This window comes from Pristis pectinata, chromosome 30, assembly GCF_009764475.1.
Source record: "Pristis pectinata isolate sPriPec2 chromosome 30, sPriPec2.1.pri, whole genome shotgun sequence".
NCBI classification, from domain to species: Eukaryota; Metazoa; Chordata; class Chondrichthyes; order Rhinopristiformes; family Pristidae; genus Pristis; species Pristis pectinata.
This window is the reverse complement of record NC_067434.1, coordinates 20,033,667-20,055,656: the sequence shown is the minus strand read 5'-3', so window position 1 is coordinate 20,055,656 and position 21,990 is coordinate 20,033,667. Positions and strand designations below refer to the sequence as shown.

The 21,990-nt window shown below is 44.8% G+C and overlaps 1 protein-coding gene across 1 annotated transcript in view; it reads left to right on the top strand.

The window, feature by feature from the left end:
* The window catches only part of LOC127584756 (calcium-activated potassium channel subunit alpha-1-like), a 779,405-nt gene that overhangs the window by 537,145 nt on the left and 220,270 nt on the right, over window positions 1–21,990 (top strand). Inside the window, 2 exon segments of the mRNA XM_052041687.1 lie at window positions 2,615–2,706; window positions 13,921–14,031. Coding sequence (XP_051897647.1) covers window positions 2,615–2,706; window positions 13,921–14,031 — 203 coding nt within the window.

Sequence of the window (21,990 nt, the reverse complement as noted above, 5' to 3'; positions counted from 1 at the left end):
AATAGACTTTGCAGTAAAAATATTATTACTTAAAAGGACTCGGTGGTCAGATAAAAAGCCTTCCCCTGGGTTTGGTCTCGTCATTGTTAATTCTGCTTCTCTGTCAAAAAGGGGACTAAAATCATGATTAATAATGCTCTAGCCTTGGTTTTCGAGGCTCTGATCATAAAGTAAAATCCGTAATTATTCTTCATCTTCCTGACAAATGCTTTGAATAAAAGGGCTTCACTGATTTTCATGCCCACCCAAAAGACCTTGTATGCTTTAATTCATAAAAGGACCCTCCATGTGGCTGGGTTTATTCATACCGGTGAGGTCTCGGGTTTGGTCTCTGTGCTCATTTAACCACAGTCTGTAATAATAGTGCTCCAGTTAGCCTCACTTCCTCAGGGTGAGTGAGGGTGAACTAATGAAAGCTTTCACCAGCCATCAGCATGGAATGGCCCCAAAGTTAGCAGAGAAGACTTGGCTATAAGCACCCCTTTCCCACCCATAGTGGGACAGACGGCTCATAGAGACTCCAAGAGCTTGGATGTCGGAAGCCTTCTGGTCAAAGGTGTTCAGGTTGGCAGTGGCCAAAAAACCAAGTACACATGTAAGAACTTAAGCAATAGAAGCAGGAGGGGCCATTCCTCCCCTCATCTCTACTGTGCTGTTCAAATGATCATTCCCTTTTACTTCAGCATGACTTTCCTGCACTATCTCCGCTTCACTTGTTCCCCGAATACCCCCAAAATACTATTGGTGCGTCTTGAATACATTCAGCAACTGAGCCTGCACAGCCCTTTAAACAGGGAATTCCAAAGATTCACCACCTTCTGGGTGAAGAAACTTCTTCTCCTCACAATCCTGAATGACTGGCTGCATATTTTGAGACAACGACCATTGGTCTAAGGCACCCCAGCCAGGGGAAATGTCACCCCTTTTCTACCCTGTAGAGCCCTGTAAGAACTTTGTATGTTTCACTGAGATCAACTCTGACCTTTCTAACCTCTAGGCCTAGCCTACTTCATCTGTCCTCAGAAATTCCTTCTCAGGAATTAATTGTAAATATATTATTCCTTGGGTAAGATAGACCAGGCTCGAACAGAATATTCCAGGTACAGTCTTCTCAGGGCCCTTTTAAAGAAGAATTAATTCAAAAACAACTACAAGTCCCTCACCCTTAGAAACCTCCACAGTGAAACTCCGATGATCCAGCATCTGATTGTTTGGGAGTCCTGATGGTCTGGCACTTGATTCAATCATTAGTCCGGAATGTGAGCTAGACGTCCAGAGTGGAAGTGCGGTGTGAGGCCAGAGCTCAAGTTGGAATCCGGAACACCAAGGGTCAGGAACATGGGTGGATTTGCGGTGGGAGCTGGGGTCTGGAGTGTTTGTATATTTCCCACTCTTTTCAAATGTACCAGGTTCACTGGAAGAGTTATTATACTATTGCATAACATGTAATAAAGGTGAAATAGAAATATGTTTGGGTATTAATAGGAGAATCATCCAATAGTCCGGAAAATCTGCTTGTGCTGAAGTCCTGAAGGATTCGGATTATCGGAGCTATACTGTGCTTTGCAGCAGCACCAATCATAGTCAACAGAGGGCACTGGTCATCAAATATTGACAGTGCAGAATGGGGCCATTCAGGCGATCCAGTCTGTGTTTGTTCTTTCAAACAACAATCTCCTTAGCCTCACTTCACCCTAATTAATATAGTCAGCAAAATCTTTTTATTTGTGCAATGTGTACCTTCACTTGAATTCAGTCATGCTAAATACATTTCAAAATATAACTTCCAGTGAAGCATGTTCACAAGATGAGCCAATCACACCATTTTTGGAGCTCAGTTTGTTGAGACTGTGCGGTCGCTTTAAATCCAGTCGAAGGACACAATGTCTACCAGCCTCAAAATTGGATTCTAAGTTTGCGAGACAGTGCATTTTGCTGGGGATTAACCACTGTTACCACAAATCCGTGAGTTAGCTCCAAGAGGGAAGCTCATCCAGTAGAGGCTCTTGGATGTGACCTGCCACAAGGAATGTGTTTGTTGCACAAAACATGGCAGATAGAAATTTTCTCTTAACTACTTTTGCATTTTTTCCCCTTCAATGTTGGATTCTATGATCAGACTTTTTGAACTTGTTTGCTGTTACACAATCAGCTCTGACTGTTAATCTTTCTATTTTTTTCTCAAAAACGTTATAAATTTTGGTCCAATTAATCTTCATTGTAAACTATCCTAAAACTCACAAACCGAACTGGTGCCAGCTCTTCTCCGCCCTCCTCCTTGTTTGTTCTTTTAGAGGACGTAGTGTATTTGTTGCCTTTACTGCACTGTTGTCAAAACATTTCTGGAATTCAGTGAAAGCCTCTTGCTTCCTAATTACAGACAGCTCCAGTTTCTTTAGTTTCAAAACGAGCACCTCCCCTTGTCGAAGCTAAACCCTTTTTGCTTTGTGAGTTCTAGTTTCAGCAGAGCTGATATTTTCCTTACAGATCTGACTAATTCTTCTATTAGTCTCAGATCTTAAAAACATCTTCTGAACCTTAGAGAACATTAGCATCCTCCCACTCTTTGGCCTCTCTTTTTAGTCTATTCTTCTGTCTCCTATCTTCTTCTTAGGCCATGTTTGCAAGCTACGTCCCTGAAATCATAGAGTTAATAGGGAACCGCAAGAAATATGGTGGTACCTATAGTGCGGTAAATGGAAGAAAGTAAGTACCTGGGGGCTCTGCTGCCTCTGTTGCAGTAGAACACTCTCTGCATGCCATTCTCTTTTTCTGTTCCATGCATGTAGGCAATGTTTGCTCGCTACGTACCAGAAATTGCTGCTCTCATCCTTAACCGGAAGAAATACGGAGGGACATTTAATGCAACCCGAGGCAGAAAGTAAGTCAAAGTGGATAAAGGTGTGCTTGTGAGACCTCTGACCCCCTGACCCCTTCCACATCCCCACCACCTTAACAGTGACCTCTCGTCTGCAGAGACCTTTTTTTTAAAATGCTGTAGAGTTGGATGTCACTACTAGGATTGCCACGTTGTGAGTAGAGCCCAGGGTTATGCTGTTTTTATAATTTATTAATGAGTGCCTCAAACAGGGACCCTTGCTCTTCAATCGACGTGTGGTCGTAAAAGCTGTGGAACAAATGTGGCAGCCAGCTACCCTGATTTTGGCATTCACTAAAACGAACATAATATCAGTGTCTGAATTTTCTTGCTTCTTTCAATCAGAATGATTTATTTCAATGTCTTTTTTTTTGGAATTATTTATCCTGGCCTGGTAGCCCTTCCCTTTGCCTGAAAGTTCATTTCCTGCATGCAGCTTGTAATTCACGTTTCAGTGAAGTTCATATGACTCTTCTATGGAACCCCTTTCTTGAGAATTTGCCAAAGTCTCATCTGTCACCAGCGCTCGGTCCAGTGATACTGTGTGGTCTGAAACCTTGGTACCTGTCTCCACACCCGTCCCTGATCGTCCCTCCCCCTTAAAGATCTTAACTCCCACACCCTTAGATCCAAAATGCTTTTGGCTTGCTTTGCAGTCTCTGTTGATGGCCTCCTCTCCGACACAGGCATTTTGCTTGTAGACGTCCCTTGCTGCTTCTGCTAAATCTTGTCTTTGTGGATTCCTTCACGTTTCCAACCCCACACTAACTAAACCATGGCTCTTTCATCAGCACGCAAACTGCCCAGTGGAGATAAAACTCCATTAAACCATTCCTAATTTATCATTGGAATAATGTTTTTAAGACCTTTAGTCACTTCGACTTTGGCTCAGTGCTTGTATAGTTGGGAAATTCTATGTGAAAGTTAGTGTCCTTTGTTTTTTGACTCATTTCCCCATCAGAAGAAAAAGATTGATGATATGTTATGTTTGGCCAGTATTTTGGTTTTCAGTTGGAGTCCTGTGTTGAGAGAACGAATTGTCAGAAGGTTCAGTCTCCATGCCCAGGAGATAAGTCCCCATGTGGTTGTAATTTCTAACCATGCAATGTCTTTACCAGAGCTGGCAATGTGGCTTCTAGCCTCAGCTGAGTTTGCTGGCACCAGTTCCTGCCTTTCATATAATTGCAACTTTTTTTTTAGTGAAGAGAAAGTTGATGCAATGTGACATTTTATAAACAACCGATTTTCTAACTTTCTGATTCCTGTGCATCAATCCAGCGCGCAACATAAATATTCAGTCTGCACAGCACCAAAATGTCTAAACTACCAGTAAGGTTGCTTGCACTTTGTTAGCTGTCATTATTAATAAGGATTCAGAATTGGACAGACAAAACCCTGTAATTGTATTCCTATGAATGCGGTCAATCAAGGGTACAACCTCTTGGTTTGGTTAACCATCTTCATGACTTCTGAAGTCGTTGCATTCTTTAACAAGCTCCTTCTATACCACATGGGCAGCCAGCTACACTTTGTTTGGAAAAGTTTATCCTTATAGCACACCAGTGTGACAAGGATTAGAGCAGTAGTGGAAGGCATGGCTGGGTCTGGTGCTGATGTTGGAGCTAATCCTTATCTGTTTGCCCCTTGACCTCTCTGCTGCATGGCTGCATTTGCACGTTGAATCACTGTGACCCTGTCTGTTCTTCCTGTGTTACATGCTTGGGATGCTGCTATGCTTTTTTTGTCTCCTGTTAACATAAGTGCAACTTATGTTTGAATCTTGCCTGTTTCCAATCATGTTATTGGTCGGGATATCCACAGCGAGTTGTAATCTGGTTCTGCCTGTCAAGTCTATCTAATGGAAGCACAGTGGTAATTCTAATCAGTGCATTTACTTAGTTGCTCCTCAATTCCTGTCTCATCCGAGAGAAATAAGTGACTGGACTGTCAGATTTCAGCCAACTTGCCCCATGTGGCCAGGGTGGTATATACCTACCCTGGGTTGCCAGACATTGTTTGTCTTTTTGGTTCTTTGCATTCTGGAGAACATCTACCCTCTCCAAAAGGAGTACGTACTCCACACCAGGCTGCCCTTCCCACCACAGCCTTGAACTTGGTGTCCATCTGAAAGTATGTGCTGGAGTGATGTAGACACACTGGGCAGGCAGACGATTTGGCTGCTGCCTCACTGTGTCCAAACCCACTTGCAAGGCCCAACAGAGCTGGCCGTTTGGAATGTGTTCTTCCCACTCTTGAGGCTGGCTTGGAGTGCAAGAGGGATATGGGATCAGGGCTCACCAGCATGGTTATTTTGGGGCGGGGGATAAGGGAGAAGGTGAGGGGCAAGCTGACATTGCTGCTTTGCTAATGTGGTGGGTGGGGAAGAGCAGCCAGAGGATGGGAGTGGGATAATGCCCAAGGAGATTGGCTGACTGGGGGAGGACTCAAGGAGTGTTAAAGCATAGATTTAATGCAGGTAGGGAAGGTTCCAAGGACTTAGATAAGTACTTGACTTGCCTCATGGGACTCCCAGTTTGGGAGTCAGACTATGTTGCCCCAGAACTGCCCAAACATGAGCAACCATAAGACACCGTGGTCCAAGATTCCCCAAAGGACCACGGTGGAGGAGAATGATGTCATCCCAGGGGGCCTCCCAATGTGGAAGTTGTGTTGGGTTTGCCAAAGTGACCGATGATAGGAAGTGCCCGGTCAAGTCTGAGCGTGCAAAGTGACCCAGAAATTGATTTATCATGTTTCACTCACGGAGAAATTGATTTTCAATTATGTAATACTGAATAAAACAGATTATGCAATTGAACTTCCAGGATATACACTATAGTCTCAAACTGGTTGTTCTAGAACTATAGTCTCAAATTGGTTGTTCTGGACAAAGATGGATTAGGATTGTGTACACTTTTCCACCTTCGAAAGGCAATCTATATCCTCAAACTTTTTGTAAGAGGATGGTTCTTGACATGGTTAAATGACTAGATAACCAGTGGATCAGATCAAAGCTCGGCAGTTCTATCACACCCCGAATGGAAGGGAACAATTAAACCGCTAACAGGAGGAGCAGCTCCAAGAGCACCCAATGATGTCAGTGCCCAGCATGTGAGTGTTAAAGATGAGGCTGATGCCAGAAGTGCTACAATGATGATCCACCTCTGCTTCATCCCAACATCCTTCCGTCAAGAAGCCAGTCTTAAGCTGTTTCGATTCCCACCAGATGATATCAAGAAAGAGCAGATCAATGGATATGGCAAAATACGGATCAGACAATGTCCCAGCTATAGTGCTGAAAACCAGAACAAACTGGGCCTCCAGCCAAGGTGTTCCATTGCTACATGTGACTGATTACTGCCCAGTCAGTGCACTTTCAAGCAACAATGAAGTAACAGAAAGTGTCTACAGTGTTATCAAGAAGAACGTATTCCCCGATAACCTGTTCACTGCTTTTATTTCGCCTGGTTTTTATTTTGCCAGGACCCTGTCATAGCCTTGGTTTGAAAATGGACCAAAGAGCTGAATTTCAAAGATGGGGTAAGAATGACTGCCTTTGTGATCAAGGGAACATTAGATTCCACTGTGACTCCAAGGAACCCTGGTAAAATTGAAGTCAATGACCATCAAGAGGAAAGTACTCTGAGTGGATGGGGTCATACCTCACACAAAGGAAGATGGAAGGTGTTGGAGGTCAATCATCCCAACCCCGGGACATTACTGCAAGAGTTCCTTAGGACAGTGTCCTTGGCCCAACCATCTTCTGCTGCTTCATCAATGACTTTCCTTCCATCATTTTGTCAGATGCGAGGACACACACTAATGATGACACAATGTTCAGTTGAGTCCTCAGAAAATAGAACCAGATGAGCCAGCATTGAGCAAGACCCACACAGCATTCGGGTGTGGGTTAATAAGTGGCAAGTGGAATTCATGCCACACTAGTGCTAATCATTGACCATCTTCATCAAGAGAGAGCTTAACCAGCTACACTCACCACTGCCAGAAACCAGAAACTCAAGTGGACAAGTGTACAAATCGTGTGGTAAAAGGATGAAGTCAGGGGCAAGTTATCCTTTGGTGAGTGAATCACCTCCTGAAATCCTAAGGACTTTCCATCATCTACAAGACACAAGTTTGGTTGAATACTGTTTAATTGTCTAGATGGGTGCAGTTTCAATGACACCCAATGTCAGCCAAGACAAAGCACCCCACTTGAATTGTACTGCATACACCCTCAACTTTTATTCAATTCACCGTCGGTGTCCAGTAGCACCACTGATAAGATGCACTGCGGTTACTCGCCCAGGCTACTCCGACAGAAATGTGCGTTTAAGAAGGACAAGGGCAGCAGAAGCATGGGAACACCACTGCCTGCACGCTCCCCACCAAGTTACACATCCTGACTTGGAAATATTTCACAGTTCTTTCATTATCGCTGGGTCTAAATCCTTGAACTCCCTTCTCAGCAGGACTGTGGGAGTACCTTCATCAGAATGTCTGCAATGGTTCAAGAAGACATCTCGCCACTACCTTCACGAGGGCAATTAAGGATGGGCAACAAATGCTGGTCTTCACAAGGGCACATATTTTAAAAATCTACCTACTGTGCTGTCAGGATGTGGATCTGCATTGACATTGTGTACATGACCACCGGGGGTTATTGCGGGTAACTCTGGGAACTATAACACTGCATACCCAGTGAGCCAAACTAATTGGCATCAGAAATAAGGCTGTGAGTGTTGGCGTACTTTGCTCCATTCTGTTTTAGTTTCACCTGGGGGTTTGTGATAAGCTGTAATTTTAAACTTACTGTGCACTACAATCTGAAGGTGAGAGTAAGAAGGTTTATAGCACCAGACTGCTCTTTCTCCTGGATTTTTTAGTGGGAGTGTTTTTGACCTGTGTAGGATTTAAGGCACCATGTAATTCACCAGGAAAGAAGAATAAAGTGGATGCAGTGACAGGCTGATTTCTTAGCAAGTTGGTAGTTTAATGGGCACAGGGTGATGTGAATCCATGATACCAAGCTAGCCACAGCCCCCATCCCTGATGGAAAGCCAATAGCTGCTTCACTTGGAGAGGATAAAAGTAATCAAGTACTGTGCACATTTTGGTTACCTTGGCACCTGATATTATCGCAAAGATCACATCACAATCTCAAGTGGCGAACAATCTGCTGAAGGACTCAGCGGATCGAGCAGCATCTGTGGGAGGAAAGGAATTGTCGACATTTTGGGTCAAAACCCTGCATCAGGAAACACTTCCACATTTCTGAGTGCAGAGGTTGCTAAGATACAAGAATTCTAATTTCCAACTTTCAGACATTTCCATTGAAAAAATCCCGCTCTTTTTTCCTGGTTATGACTTTGGATCTTCAGTCCTGTGTGTTTATATACTGGAGTCAGTCCCACAGCTGTTGGGTTACCAAGCTACTATCTGAAGGCACAGGCGATTGGTCTGGAGATGTGATTCCTACTCTGACTAAAGTACTGGGCAGTTTAAATTCCTGTACTTAAAGAAATCTGGAGTCAAAGTCTGTTGTCAGTCAGTCACTGTGAAACAGCCAAATAGTTGTGTAAGCCCATGGGGTTCACTCATGTCCTTCATTGAAGAAAATCTGTCATCTTCTTCTGCCACGGTTTGTGGCTCCAGAGGTATAGCGATGTGGTTGACTTGAACAGAATTGAGTACAGAGGCCTTGCAGTTCCAGGGATATTTAGAGATGGGCACTAAATGCCAGCCTTGCCAGTGGTGTTGACATTCTGTGAATGACTTCTGTTCAGAAACAAAACTTGTACTTCCCTGTAATTTCCAAATTGACCTCTGATGAGATTCAATGAAAAAATTAAAATTAAACGAGAGGATGGGTTAAATATTATGATCTGAGATAAATGTTGACCAGTGACAGTCAGTATTTGGCTTCTTGCTTCCCTGCTCTGTGGTAAATGTACTTTACTGCAATGTTCATCGATGGATTTTCAAGACTGAGTTCCCCACCATTCTCCATCACTTTGTTGGCGACGGATTTGTGTCTGAAGTTTGACTGTCTGTGGAAAGAAAGCACGCATTTCCATGAACCTAGTCACAGCATATAATCCAAATCGCTTCCCCCGAAACTTTGCCCGGAAGCCTTTGTGTTGGATGAGCACCAATCATTGCTGGATATTTAAGGCTGTGCGCTAATTTCTGACAGTCCAGTCATATTTCTCTCTCTTGTTGGGCTTCTTGTGGGTATGTGTTTGGTGCCTGGTGCTACATATATGTATGAAACTTACAATGTTATTCAAGGAGATGTATCAGATGTGTGGTGGATATATATCTGAATTCTTACTGGTGCAGAAGAAATTCACTGCCTACCTTTCTCCATAAATCCCTGCATGTTGCCTTAATTCGTGGCAATGAGTTCCCCTATGGATCTTTACAAACTATTGGGATCCTGGAGTTACAGGGAGAACAATTGGTGACAACTCTGTGATGGAGTAAGCAGCTTCCAATCACTCCCTGAGGAGCCAGTCCCTGCATGTTGACTTCCTTCAGTGTCCTGTGGTCTACTGAGCTGAGGAAGGTAGTGAACACACAAACATAAATCTTGGGCAGCAAAATAATCAAAACCAATTTCTCCTGGCCAATTCATCATCTGTATTAATATTTCAAAGTGATTCAATCCCAATGGGATCCTTTCCCAACACACTAGGATGGCAGAGCAATTGGAGAAAATTGAAGGGCCCCCACAACATAGGGGAACATTAAACGGGTGTACCAGTGTGATTAGCCAACACATGTCCAGAACCAAAGTCCATCGGTAACACCTACCCAATCTCAGCCAGCTATGGGAGAATAGTGGGGAGGGAATTGTGGGTTGGGCACCAATAGTTTCTTTCCTAGGTGAGTTTCTGTCAGTCGATCCCTACCAGATACCACAGAGGCTTCAGCAAGGTTCATGTGGAGTGGGTTTGGCTGTTGAAGGACCAAAAGAAATCAAAACGAAGCAAAAATTGAGTGCAAACGTGGACACTGGTCTTTGATATATTATACATTGTATTACACATGAATATTTCTTTCTGCACTAGGAAAGGAAGCTGTATACCCAAAGGGAACAAATGTATGAGGAAATGTTTCCTGTTGTTACTCTTAAAGATGTTCCATGTGATTGAAGATGTTTATGTAAGGTCTTTTTGACACTCATAATGATGATGAAGAATGCATAACTTTTTCTGAATAATCAGTTACCTCCACAATACTTCAAATGTGCTTCCATCTTCCAGTTACACAGATTCACACAACTTAACATCTTATTAAGTTATAAAGATGTTATTGGGTTCCATACGTTTCCACCGACTGTTGTCCTAAACTGTGAGATATTTGAATTAAAAAGTGGATGGAATGTGTTGACCTAACTTTAATTGCTGCTTGAATGGCTATCATGTTGCACAAGAATGAATCAATCCATCTTTGTAGCTTATCCTGGGGTCAAAACCCTAATTCTGTGCTTTCTTTCAGCAACTTCGCGCGCCCCCCCCCCACCCCCCATCAACCCCAGCTGTGCCTATGCCATTAAATTCCTGGCCGATTGGTTCATTCTGTTCCTTTTGGAATCTGTGTCTCTGTACTTGTGAATGCAAATTTGCCATCTCTGTAACTTGAATTTGACGCTATACCTACCTGGCATTTTTCCTCTATTCTTCAATGAGAGAGAAAACCTCTTTATTTTTGCTATTTTAACTGGTAACAGGTTGTCAGACTGCTACAAAGTGGTGCAATATTTTAAGATATTAATGTCTTGCTGCAAAACCATGGGGGGGTTAGGGAGACGACTAACTGAAGTACTGCAGACAGTTTTGGTCTCCCTGTTTAAGAGGGGGCAAGCTTGCATTGGTGGCAGTTCAGAGAAGGTCCACCAGGTTAATTCTTGGGAGGAAGAGAATGATGTACTAGGAAAGGTTGAGAAGATTGGACTTAATGGAGTTTAGAAGAATGATAAGTGACACGATAGCAAGGTAGATGTGAAGGGATGTTTCCCTTGAAGGGAGAATTCAGAGTTAGGGAGCACAGGTTCAGATTCACCCATTTGAGATGGAGATGAGGAGGAATTTCTTCTCTGAGGGTTGAGAATTGTTGGAATTGAGGTGTGTGGAAGCTGAGTCATTGAGTGTATTTAGGATAGATGGATTTTTAAGTTTTAGGGGAATCAAAGCTCATGGGCATCTGGAAGGAGAGTGGACTTGAGGCCATCGATCAGATCTGCCTCAATATTAGTGAATGGTGGAGTTGTATCGAAGGGCCATAGTTTTTTATGTTCTTATGGACCAGAGTTCTCGCTGCTGTTGTTGCCCAAGGTTCTCTGAAAGCTAAATGCCTCGTGCTTATTGTGTAAGGTCAGGGTTGTACTCCTCTGTGATAACACCTTGGGAAAATATTGCACTCGATTATAAGCAAAACCTATTGTGTGAAGTGTCACACAATGAAGTGCTGCATCCCAGTGCAGTATTAACAATATCAGGAGGTAAGAACTGAAACAAGGCCAAAGCTCAGAGCAGGTAGACCATTCAGCCCCTTGAGACTGATCAACACCATTTTCCAGTGTTTGCCTAATATTCTTTCATTAATATAATATCCAGAAATTTACTGGTTTGCAATCAATGATTGAATCTCTAAATCCCTCCTTAGTTGAGAATTCCAAAAGTTAACCATCTCTGAGTGAGGAAATTTCTCCTTGTATCAATTCTAAAGGGAGGGTTTCAAAAGTCAAAAACTTTATGGAACAGTTGAAATGGTTTTCGCTGCTGACAGTCTCTGTTCTGAGGGTGCTGGTTCTTGCAGGGGTCCCATAGACAGGAAGAGCCACCCATGACCTTAGTCCAGTGGCCATCTTCCAAGCATTACTAGCTCCATGTCTTAGGTGGGGCAAATCAGGTACAAAACAAATACGGGGACTTGTGTAGACACATACGCACTCACCCACTGATATACACAGTAACCGATAAACACACACAAATACACACACACACACACACACACACACACACACACACACACACACACACACACACACACACACACACACACACACACACACACACACACACACACACACACACACACACACACACACACACGCGCGCACACACACACACACACACACACATACACACACGCACACACCTTTTCTTATGCACTCATTGATTCTCTCATTCACTAACACACTCGCTCACTCACTCACTGTTATTTTTGTGCATGTGCACACAGGTACACCTAACCACTGATTCATATTGGTAATCACTTGCTTACTCACGCACACTGACCGATCTACTCCTGTGTATTTCCAGTGTGAGGAAGTGGAGCAGGAGAAACCCATCGGGAGTTTGAGCAGTTTCAGACCCACGTTTGATTGAAGGTTAAACCAACTATTCATGTGACCTTGAGTTTTGGATTAGGGACAGATCCTTCATTCCTCTCTGTGTGTTCTGTGTGACTGAAGCTAACATTCACTCTTGCATCTGGTAGTTTACATAGACAGCAACAACTGAGTCCCTTCCCTGCACTATGTGAGGTTTCAAGGATGTCAGAATTGAAGAGTAATCTGCTATCCTGATTCAGAAATCACAATTGTTTGACGTCTGGCTCATTGGGACCCTGTTTCTTGCTTTCCCTTTAAATTCACCAGGACCCCTCTCCCTTCAAACTCACTGGAGCCCCTTTCCCAAGCTCCCTCTAAGGTCACTGGGATCTCATTTCCTGTGTTCTCTTTAAACTCACTGGGTTCACATACCACCGTGTAACATCTAAAAAAAAGTGAATTAAAAGTGTGTTGGTGTATTAATAGTAGTAACATAGGATAGTCTACAAAATCTTTTAGTCTGGCACTACCAAAGTCTTGAGGGTGCCGGATTAGCAGAGTTTTCCTGTACAGGTTTCCCCAGGTTACGGCAGGGTTCCATTCCTGTGAATTGTCCATAACCCAAATGATGAACAAGTCAGAAATGTGGCCTCGAACTGAGTTCAGAAGATGCCTGCAGACCCGCAGCAGTCAGTAACTCCATCCCACCAGTCTTCCCAATGCTTGCTCATGTATGTGGGCTGTACATAGGTTGGGTGTTCGTAAGTTAGGGATGACTTGTACTTTGAGCTGATACTGGCTGGTGTTTAGAAGGGGTTTAGAAAGGGCAGGACAGGGAGGATACTGAGAGGATATTTCCCCTCAAGAGGGAATCTGGAACTAGTGGGCCTAGTTTTAGAATCAGGGGTTATCCATCCAAGATTAAATGCAGAGAATTTTGTTCTCCTAGAGTGTTGTAGAGGCTGGATGTTGGTACAAGGCTGAGCGAGACAGGTTTCTGGGGAAATCAAGGACAATGGGAAATGGATAGGAAGGTGGAGCCGAGGTCATGATCAGATCAGCCATTTACTGCCAGAACAGGCTCGATGGGACATATGGCCTGCTCTTAATTACACTCAGCTGTATCACTGCCTCATCCATCCCATAGCGTTTCCGTCCTTAGTAAGTGAGCCCAAACCACCAACTGGGGTTTTAAGGCAAAATGTTTCCAAATGTTCAGACTTGCCAATGGACTTTAAACTTCAAGTGTCAGCCGTCCCAGTAGCTGATGGGATCACAGAGCGAGGGCCCTCGATCTCCAGCTGTATGTGCAGGAGGGCAAGGATTGCTTTGGTCAAGCTTTCAAACCCACATTTGAAGTAGATTTGAGGAGTTTGCTTCCATTGCTTGCCCTTGAACCACATGTTGGCTTGTCTAACACTAAAGTGAACACTGGCTCTGTGCACCAGTTGGAGCAGATACCTAGCAACCAGTTTAGGGGCCTTGGAATTTGAATTACGAGATAAATTTGCATTCACCTCCTTCTGTACATTGGGATTCTGTGTTTCCTCTGCTTCTTCTCACACAGATACCCCTCACCTGTCACAACAGCATTTTGCTTCATCAACAGTAGGTGCTTTAATAAGAATGTACAAATGTTGGGATGACTTTTAACCTTAGCTGTGGCATCAAGTGTTGACCTGATCTGCTTTCACTCCAACAGGCACATAGTGGTGTGTGGGCACATCACGCTGGAAAGTGTGTCCAACTTTCTAAAAGACTTCTTGCACAAAGACAGGGATGATGTGAATGTAGAAATTGTCTTTCTGCACAAGTAAGTAACGGCTCTGATTTACATCTGAATAGCAACGTGTACTAGAAACTTGGAACTCTCTTCCGCAAACAGCAGTCGGTGCCAGATCCACTGTTGATGCAGAATCAGAATCAGGTTTATTATCACTGACGTATGTCGTGTTGTTTTGCAGCAGCAGTACAGCGCAAGACATAAAGACACAGAAGTTATTATAAGTTACAAAAATAAATAAATAGTGCAAAAGAGGAATGACGAGGTAGCGTTCATGGGTTCATGGATCGTTCAGAAATCTGATGGCGGAGGGGAAGAAGCTGTTCCTAAAACGTTGAGTGTGGGTCTTCAGGCTCCTGTACCTCCTCCCCGATGGTAGTAACACAGAGAGGGCATGTCCTGGATGGTGAGGGTCCTTAATGATGGATGTCACAAGAGGCACCACCTCTTGAAGATGTCCTAAATGGTGGGGAGGGTTGTGCCCATGATGGAGCTGGCTGAGGTGGAATGATTTTTGTTAATTAGTGATTTAAAGGGGTTTTGGATAAGGCAGATGGTTGGAATTAGGCCCAGGATCAGCCTAGTAATTGGTGGAATAGACTTGAGGGGCTGAATGGCCTACTCCTGCACTGAAATGTTCCCTGATTTTTCCTAGTCCAGGGGACATATGAGTGAGACGTTGACCATAAACACGGTAAGGATGGAAAGCACCCTAAATACAGGAGCGGTGTGCAGTCTGTGTGCTGCTCACATAGACCACCCTCACCCTTAGAGACCCATTGTTTGAAAATTAAGACTTTTTTTGCCCCATGTTGGCAAAAATCAGAAAACAGATTGTTCTGTCAGCTTGGGTTGGTGGGTCAGTTGATAGAGAGTCTCAGAGGGATACAGCACAGAAACAGGCCCTTCAGCCTACTGAGTCTGTGGCGACCATCAATCACCAATTTAAACATTAATTCTATCCTAACTCATGTTATTCTCCTCACATTCCCACCAACACCTCACCTCCCCACAGATTCTACCCCTCGCCTGCTCACTTGGGGCCTTTACAGTGGCCAATTAACCTACCAACCTGCACGTCTTTGGGATGTGGGAGGAAACAGGAGCTCCCGGGAGAAACCCATGCAGTCACAGGGAGAATGTGCAAACTCCACACAAACAGTGTCCGAGGTCAGGATTGAACCCGGGTATCCTAGAGCCACGATCGTGGAAGTGCTCTGGGACTGGTTGGGCCAGAGGACCAACAGTGGCTGGCACGGTGGTGCAGCGAGTAGAGCAACTGCCTCACAGCTCCAGGAACCCAGGTTCAATCCTGACCTTGGATGCTGTCTGTGTGAAGTTTGCACATTGTGTCTGATCTCGGTGCAGGGTTCTGATCCGAAATGTCAGCAATTCCTTTCTCTCCACGGATTCTGCTCGTCCCGCTGACTTCCTTCAGCAGATTGTTTATTGCTCCAGATTTTTGTATCTGCAGTCTCTTGTGCTCCCTGTGACTGTGTGGGTTTCCCCCAGATGCTCTGGTTTCCTCCCACATTCCAAAGACATGCAGGTTGGCCACTGTAACGTAGGAATAAAGGAACAATGAAATGGGATTAGTGTAAATGGGTGCTTAATGATCAGCACAGACACACTGGGCTGAAGGGCCTCTTTCCATGCTCTATGAAATATTTATTCTAATCTCATGACCCCACAGGGAAGGTGTAACTTTCTGAGAAACTTTCATAGCTTTGAAGAGCTCCCACCTCACCACACGTAGCCAGGACTTAAAGTCTTGGCCCTCATGAGCATGCAAGTGCATGATCAATACAACTGGAGCCACCCTCTCTTCCTGCTTCCTGCCTCAAGCACACTCTCCCACATCTCCTTGCTTCACCAACACTGTAAGTCTTCAGCAAACTTTTGCCATGGTTTCCCAAGACCGTTCCATTTAATCGTCCTACATTTAAACACCAGTAAGATGTTGGGGGATTTTCTTGCTCTGATTCCCAGATTAGTTTTCCTAGTACATTGCCATGAAAGCGTTTAGGGATTAGCAGCCTGAAACTCCGATGCTGCAAACAGCAAATGCTGGCAAAACCTAATACGCAAAACAAGGGAAATGAGTCAGCGTTTCACCAGAATCCTGGACAGTAATCTGACTAAAGTCCCTTTCAGAGACCAAGGACGAAATGGCTATTCGTAGCACAACAGCTGCCTCAGGTCACGTGAGCTCCCTCAGCACAGACTACCGATTGCACTGGACAATTCATGGCATTTGGTCACTGAGTCATTGTTAATATCATGTTGTTCTGAAAATTTGCAATCATTGACACAAAAAATAGTTCCAGTGCCTGTGATTGTTGAATGAGGCCTGGATATGTGCTGCATCTGAAGAGCTAATGACCCAGGGGCACTCAGTCTCTCAATTTCTCATATCCAGACATAGAACATAGAACTGTACAGCACAATACAGGCCCTTCGGACCACAATGCTGTGCCGACCTTTAAACCTCGCCTAAGACTATCTAACCCCTTCCTCCCACATATCCCTCTGTTTTAAATTCCTCCATATGCCTATCTAGTAATCTCTTGAATTTGACCACCGCCCCAGGCAGCGCATTCCATGCCCCAACCACTCTTTGGGTAGAAAACCTTCCTCTGATATCTCCCTTGAACTTCTCACCCATTACGTTAAAGCCATGCCCTCTTGTATTGAGCATTGGTGCCCTGGGAAAGAGGCGCTGGCTGTCCACTCTATCTAGTCCTCTGGCCACAAACCCAAATATACTGGCCACTTGGGTTTGTGGTCCCTGCTCGATGGGTCTACAGTCCCATGAGATTTAAATTTAAATTTTAAATTGGTTTATTGTTGTCACATGTACCGAGGTACAGCGAAAAACTTTGTTTTGCATGCCATACATACAAATCATTTCATCACATCAGTGCATTGAGGTAGTACAAGGGAAAACAACAACAGAATGCAGAATAAAGTGTTACAGTTACAGAGAAAGTGCAGTGCAGGCAGACAATAAGGTGCAAGGTCATAATGTGAGATTGTGAGGTCAAGAGTCCATCTTATCATACTAGAGGACCGTTCAATAGTCTTATAACAGCGGGATAGAAACTGTCTTTGAGCCTGGTAGTACATGCTTTCAGGCTTTTGTATCTTCTGCCTGATGGGAGGGGGGAGAAGAGAGAATGTCTGGGGTGGGTGGGGTCTTTGATTATGTTGGCTACTTTACCGAGGCAACAAGAAGTGTAGACAGAGTCCATGGAGGGAAGGCTGGTTTACATGATGTGCTGAGCTGAGTCCAGAACTCTCTGAAGTTTCTTGCGTCCTCAGGCAGAGCAGTTGCTGTACCAAGCCGTGATGCATCCAGATAGGATACTTTCTGTGGTGCATCTATAAAAATTGGTGAGGGTCAAAGGGGACATGCCGAAATTCTTTAGCCTCCTGAGGAAGTAGAGGGACTGATGTGCTTTCTTCGTCACGGTGTCTATGTTCGTCCCTGCCCCAGTGGATTGGGCCACGAATGGGAAGTCCATCTTCTAACATCTCCCCATGACAACATGTCTTGAAACCTCCATCTTTGACCCAACTTACAGCTGCCTATCCTAATATTCCTCTTTTTGAGGCTTGACCTCCTCTAGTCAATCCATTGGGACATAGATCTGCTGCCTCTCATCTCCAGCGACCTGGGTTCAACCCTGACCTCTAGTGTTGTCTGTGTGCAGTTTGCATGTTCTCCCTGTGACCACAGTCCCAAAAATGTGTGGGTTGGTAGGTTAATTTGCCACTGTAAATTGCTCCTAGTGTGTAGGTAAGTGGTAGAATCTGGGGGGAGTCGATAAGAATGTGGGGAGAACAAAATGGCATTGGTGTAAGGTAAATGGGTTGTTGTTATTTGGCATGGACACAGTGGGCAGAATGGCCATTCTCCGTGCTGTGAGACGATGACAATGACTCTCGAATAAAACATCTTCTCAGACAAACACAACTTGTTTTGGAGGTGGAGCTGAATAGTTGATCTTCGTGACTAGGAATTGCATTATTGATGGCAGCGATGATTTGAATTATTGCCTGCGGTTGCAGTCTTCTGTTCTCTGGATTTACACCGGCAGGGGAGCCGAGCTTCTCGCTCGCTCCATCCCAGCAGCATCTGGAACTGCTGATTCCTCTTAAAGTGTGGATATGAATCACGGCTATTGGAAGCCCTCCAGAGGCTCCTTCGTAGTGCAGAGTTCCACAGAGGTGGGAGCTGAACTCCACAAACTGGGGTAGCTCCAGGCCTACAACCCACCTCCCCCTCCACCCTGCTTTGTGCCGACTGGGTGGACTCTGTCCTGAGCCAGTGTTTGAGCCTCAAACTAACAGATGTTACGAAGGAGGCAAGCCAGCCCAACTTGACCCCTGTTAGGACGATTGTGCCTGTGATGATTGAGTGTGACTTGGATTGAACTGTGCTCCACCTGAAATGGGAATAACATACGAAAATCAAAGCAAGAATCTCGGCCCTTCCAGCCTGCTCTGCCAATGAATATGAACACAGCTGATCTACTCCAGGCCTCATCTCCTCTTCTGTGCCAGTTCCCCATGGCTCTCAATTCCCCAATCTTTTAAAAGTTCATCTACCTTGTCTTAACATACTCCCAAAGATCATCCTCCACAATCCCCAGAGATGTACAATTCCAGAGGTTCATCACCCTCTGCAAGCAAAAGTTCCCAAGCACCTCAGTTTGAAATGATTCATGTAAACATGTCCCTTCTTTCGAGATTCTCCCACTCGTGAAAACATCTCAACATGTACTCTGCTTTCTAAGAATCTTAGATGTTTCTCCTAAACTCCAAAGAATAGAAAGCTAATTCCAAAGAACATGGATCTAATCCATGAGCAATAGCTGCCCACATCTGCACATCTGTATTGGCCAGTTGGGTTTGTGATCCCATCCAATGCCTGGGAACAATGTGGCCATGGAAGAAGCAAAGTCAGTGTCTTCCTGGAAGTAGAGTGAGAGGAATAGTATTCTCAGGAGTGGATCCAGTATTTTAGGTTTCCCATGGGAAGCTTCTAGTGAACTGAACGCCTGCACATTTCTGCACATGTCTGGCACAGGATAAGTAAGCCCTTTTCCTTTTAGGCTCACTGAAGGAAGAACTTTTATTATATATATTTTAGAAAGGACTTGAGTGAGCCTTTCAGAGCCTGGCCCAGGATTTATTGGTGTATTCCGCTGTTGCTGAAAAATTTTGTACCTCACTGCAGTTTGTGATGGAACCACTGGATGGTGCTGCCTCAGTTAGACTTAAAATGACAATGTGCTTTGAGATCACAGTGTCTTACACCAATCTTTTGTTTTAAGTCCTCCTCTGCAACTTTCGCCCCTTCTCCCTTTGCATTCCCTGATCAAAGGTTTAGTGGGTCACCTCCATGTCTCTCAGAGCCAGGACGATCCAGGTCACCTCCTCGTTCACTTCCCTCTGCATGGTGAGGAGTGGTTTAACGCCAGCACACAAGTGCTTCAGGACCTGCAGCAGGGGGATTTGGACATGGAAACCTTTGTCACATATCTGAATGGCATCTCCCTCACCGTCCCATATAGCTGGGTTTAGAATGTCTCCCAAAGCTCTGAATGCGTGGATTCTGGTCTTGGTCTTAGCTGGGAAGTGGGAATCCTAGTGAACACCGTGAGGAGCTGAAAGGCTATGAAGTGGGCAGTGCAATATATTACCTTTGCTTGTTTTTGAGTTCACTGGATACAGACCAAACCAGAACAAGGCCCAGCTCAATCAGTCTGCTCCAGCCGAGATATCAGAGCTCCAGAAACATGGATTCCTTGAAGAATCGCCTCAGGATCTGCGGGGCAATTGTGAAGCTGGGATGTCAGGGTCCCAAGGGTCATGGCTGGAAAGTCCCAGCCTGGAATCTGGCCCAGGTTTCCTCCAGTCATGGTTTCCACCGAGTGCTTAGGTACACTTCCTGCTGGAAAGCATCTCCTTCTCAAGTTAGGAGTGTACAAACCTGATACAGATCTGCTCCTTCTCCGATTATAATTGAGGCCTCAAATTTTCTTTTGTTTCTCATAATAACTCCAAAATCTTCAAGAATTAGTGAAAAATATATTTGCACTAATAAAGATCTGAATCATCCATATGGATGTCATATTTCCTTACAACATAGAATGAGGCCATTTGGCCCATCGAGACCGTATCAGCTCACAGAGCAATCCGACTGCTGGTTTTCTCTGTAACCTTTTCTCCCCATGTTCCAATCAACTGCCCCTGATTCTAACACTCGTCTACACATTAAGGGCAATTTACAGCAGCCATTTGGCCTTTCAACACACACACCTTTGGGGTGTGGTAGGAAATAGAGCGCCCAGAGGGAACCCACATGATCACAGGGGAGAAAATACACTCTCCACACACACACACACACACACACACACACACACACACACACACACACACACACACACACTCTCAGCATCAGGGGTCAGGACTGAACCCAGGTCACTGGAGCTGTGAGGCAGCCGTTCTACTTATAATATCAGCTGTCCACTCTGCTTTAAGAAAGCGGCTTTTTAAATATAGATAATGTGCACAGACTACAGACCAATCCTGCTTATCTGTGGAAATAAAAGGATGTCCCTTTAGAACAGAGATGAAGAGGAATTTCTTTAGCCAGAGGGTGGTGAATCTGTGGAATTCATTGCCACAGACGGCTGTGGAGGCCAAGTCATTGGGTGTATTTAAAGTGGAGGTGGACAGGTTCTTGATTAGTAATGGGGTCAATGGTTATGAGGAGAAGGTAGGAGAAAGGGTTGAGAGGGAATAATAAATCAGCTGTGATTGAATGGTAACGCAGACTCGATGGGCTGAATGGTCTAATTCTGCTCCTATGTCTTATAGTTGTTTGGAAATGTTGGACAGTGATGTGACTGGGATAAGGTAGGGCAGGAAGGTGGGGGAAGGAGGGAGGTTCCAGATGGTGGGCAGGTTGATCTTACGTGGTAAGCTGATGGAGCGAAAGAGTGGGTGGGGTTTGACTGATGACTTTGAGTGTGAGATATTGTTACCATTACCAGCAGCTACAACATCTCACAAAGTCATTGAATGGGGAAACAGGCCATTCGGCCCACCACTTCCCCTGCTGACCAGTGGGCACCCATACATATTGATTCCATCTTCCAGTACCTGGCTTGTAGCCTTTTATGCCTTGGCGATCCAAATGCTCACCCAGATACTCCTTAAATGGTGTCAGTGACTCTGCTTCCATCACTCTCTCTGGCAGTGTATTCCAGGTACTCACCACTCTCTGGATGAAAAAGGTCTCTCTCAGGTCCCCTCTAATTCTCTTACACCTTGCCCTTAATCTATGCCCTCTATTTTATCTACCTCTGATATGGGGAAGAGTTTCCTGTAGTCTACCCAGTAGATATAGATAGATATTTACTTATTAGTCACATGTACATTGAAACACACAGTGAAATGCTTCTTTTTGTGTTACTGAGAATGTGCTGGGGGGCAGCCCACAAGTGTCGCCTCTCTTCCGGCACCACCATAGCATGCTCACAGCTCCTAACCTGTACATCTTTGGAATGTGGGAGGAAACTGGAGCACCCTGAGGAAACCCATGCAGACACGGGGAGAACATACAAGCTCCTTACAGACAGCGGCGGGAATTGAACCTGGGTCGCTGGTGCTGTGATAGCGTTATGGCATAACCCTATCCATGTCCCCTCTTAACCTCGTATGATCCAGTGAAAACAGACCTCATCCGTCAGTCTCTCTCCCTAATTGAAACACTCTATCCCAGGCAACACCCTGGTGAATCTCCTCTGTACCCTTACCAGCACCGTCTCATCCTTCCTATAGTGTGGTGACCAGAAATGCATGCAGTACTCCAGCTGAGATCTGATCAATGTTTTATAAAGTTGGAGCACAACCTTCCTGCTCTTGTGTTCACTGCCCCGACTAATGAAGGCCAACCCTCTTAACCACACTACCTAC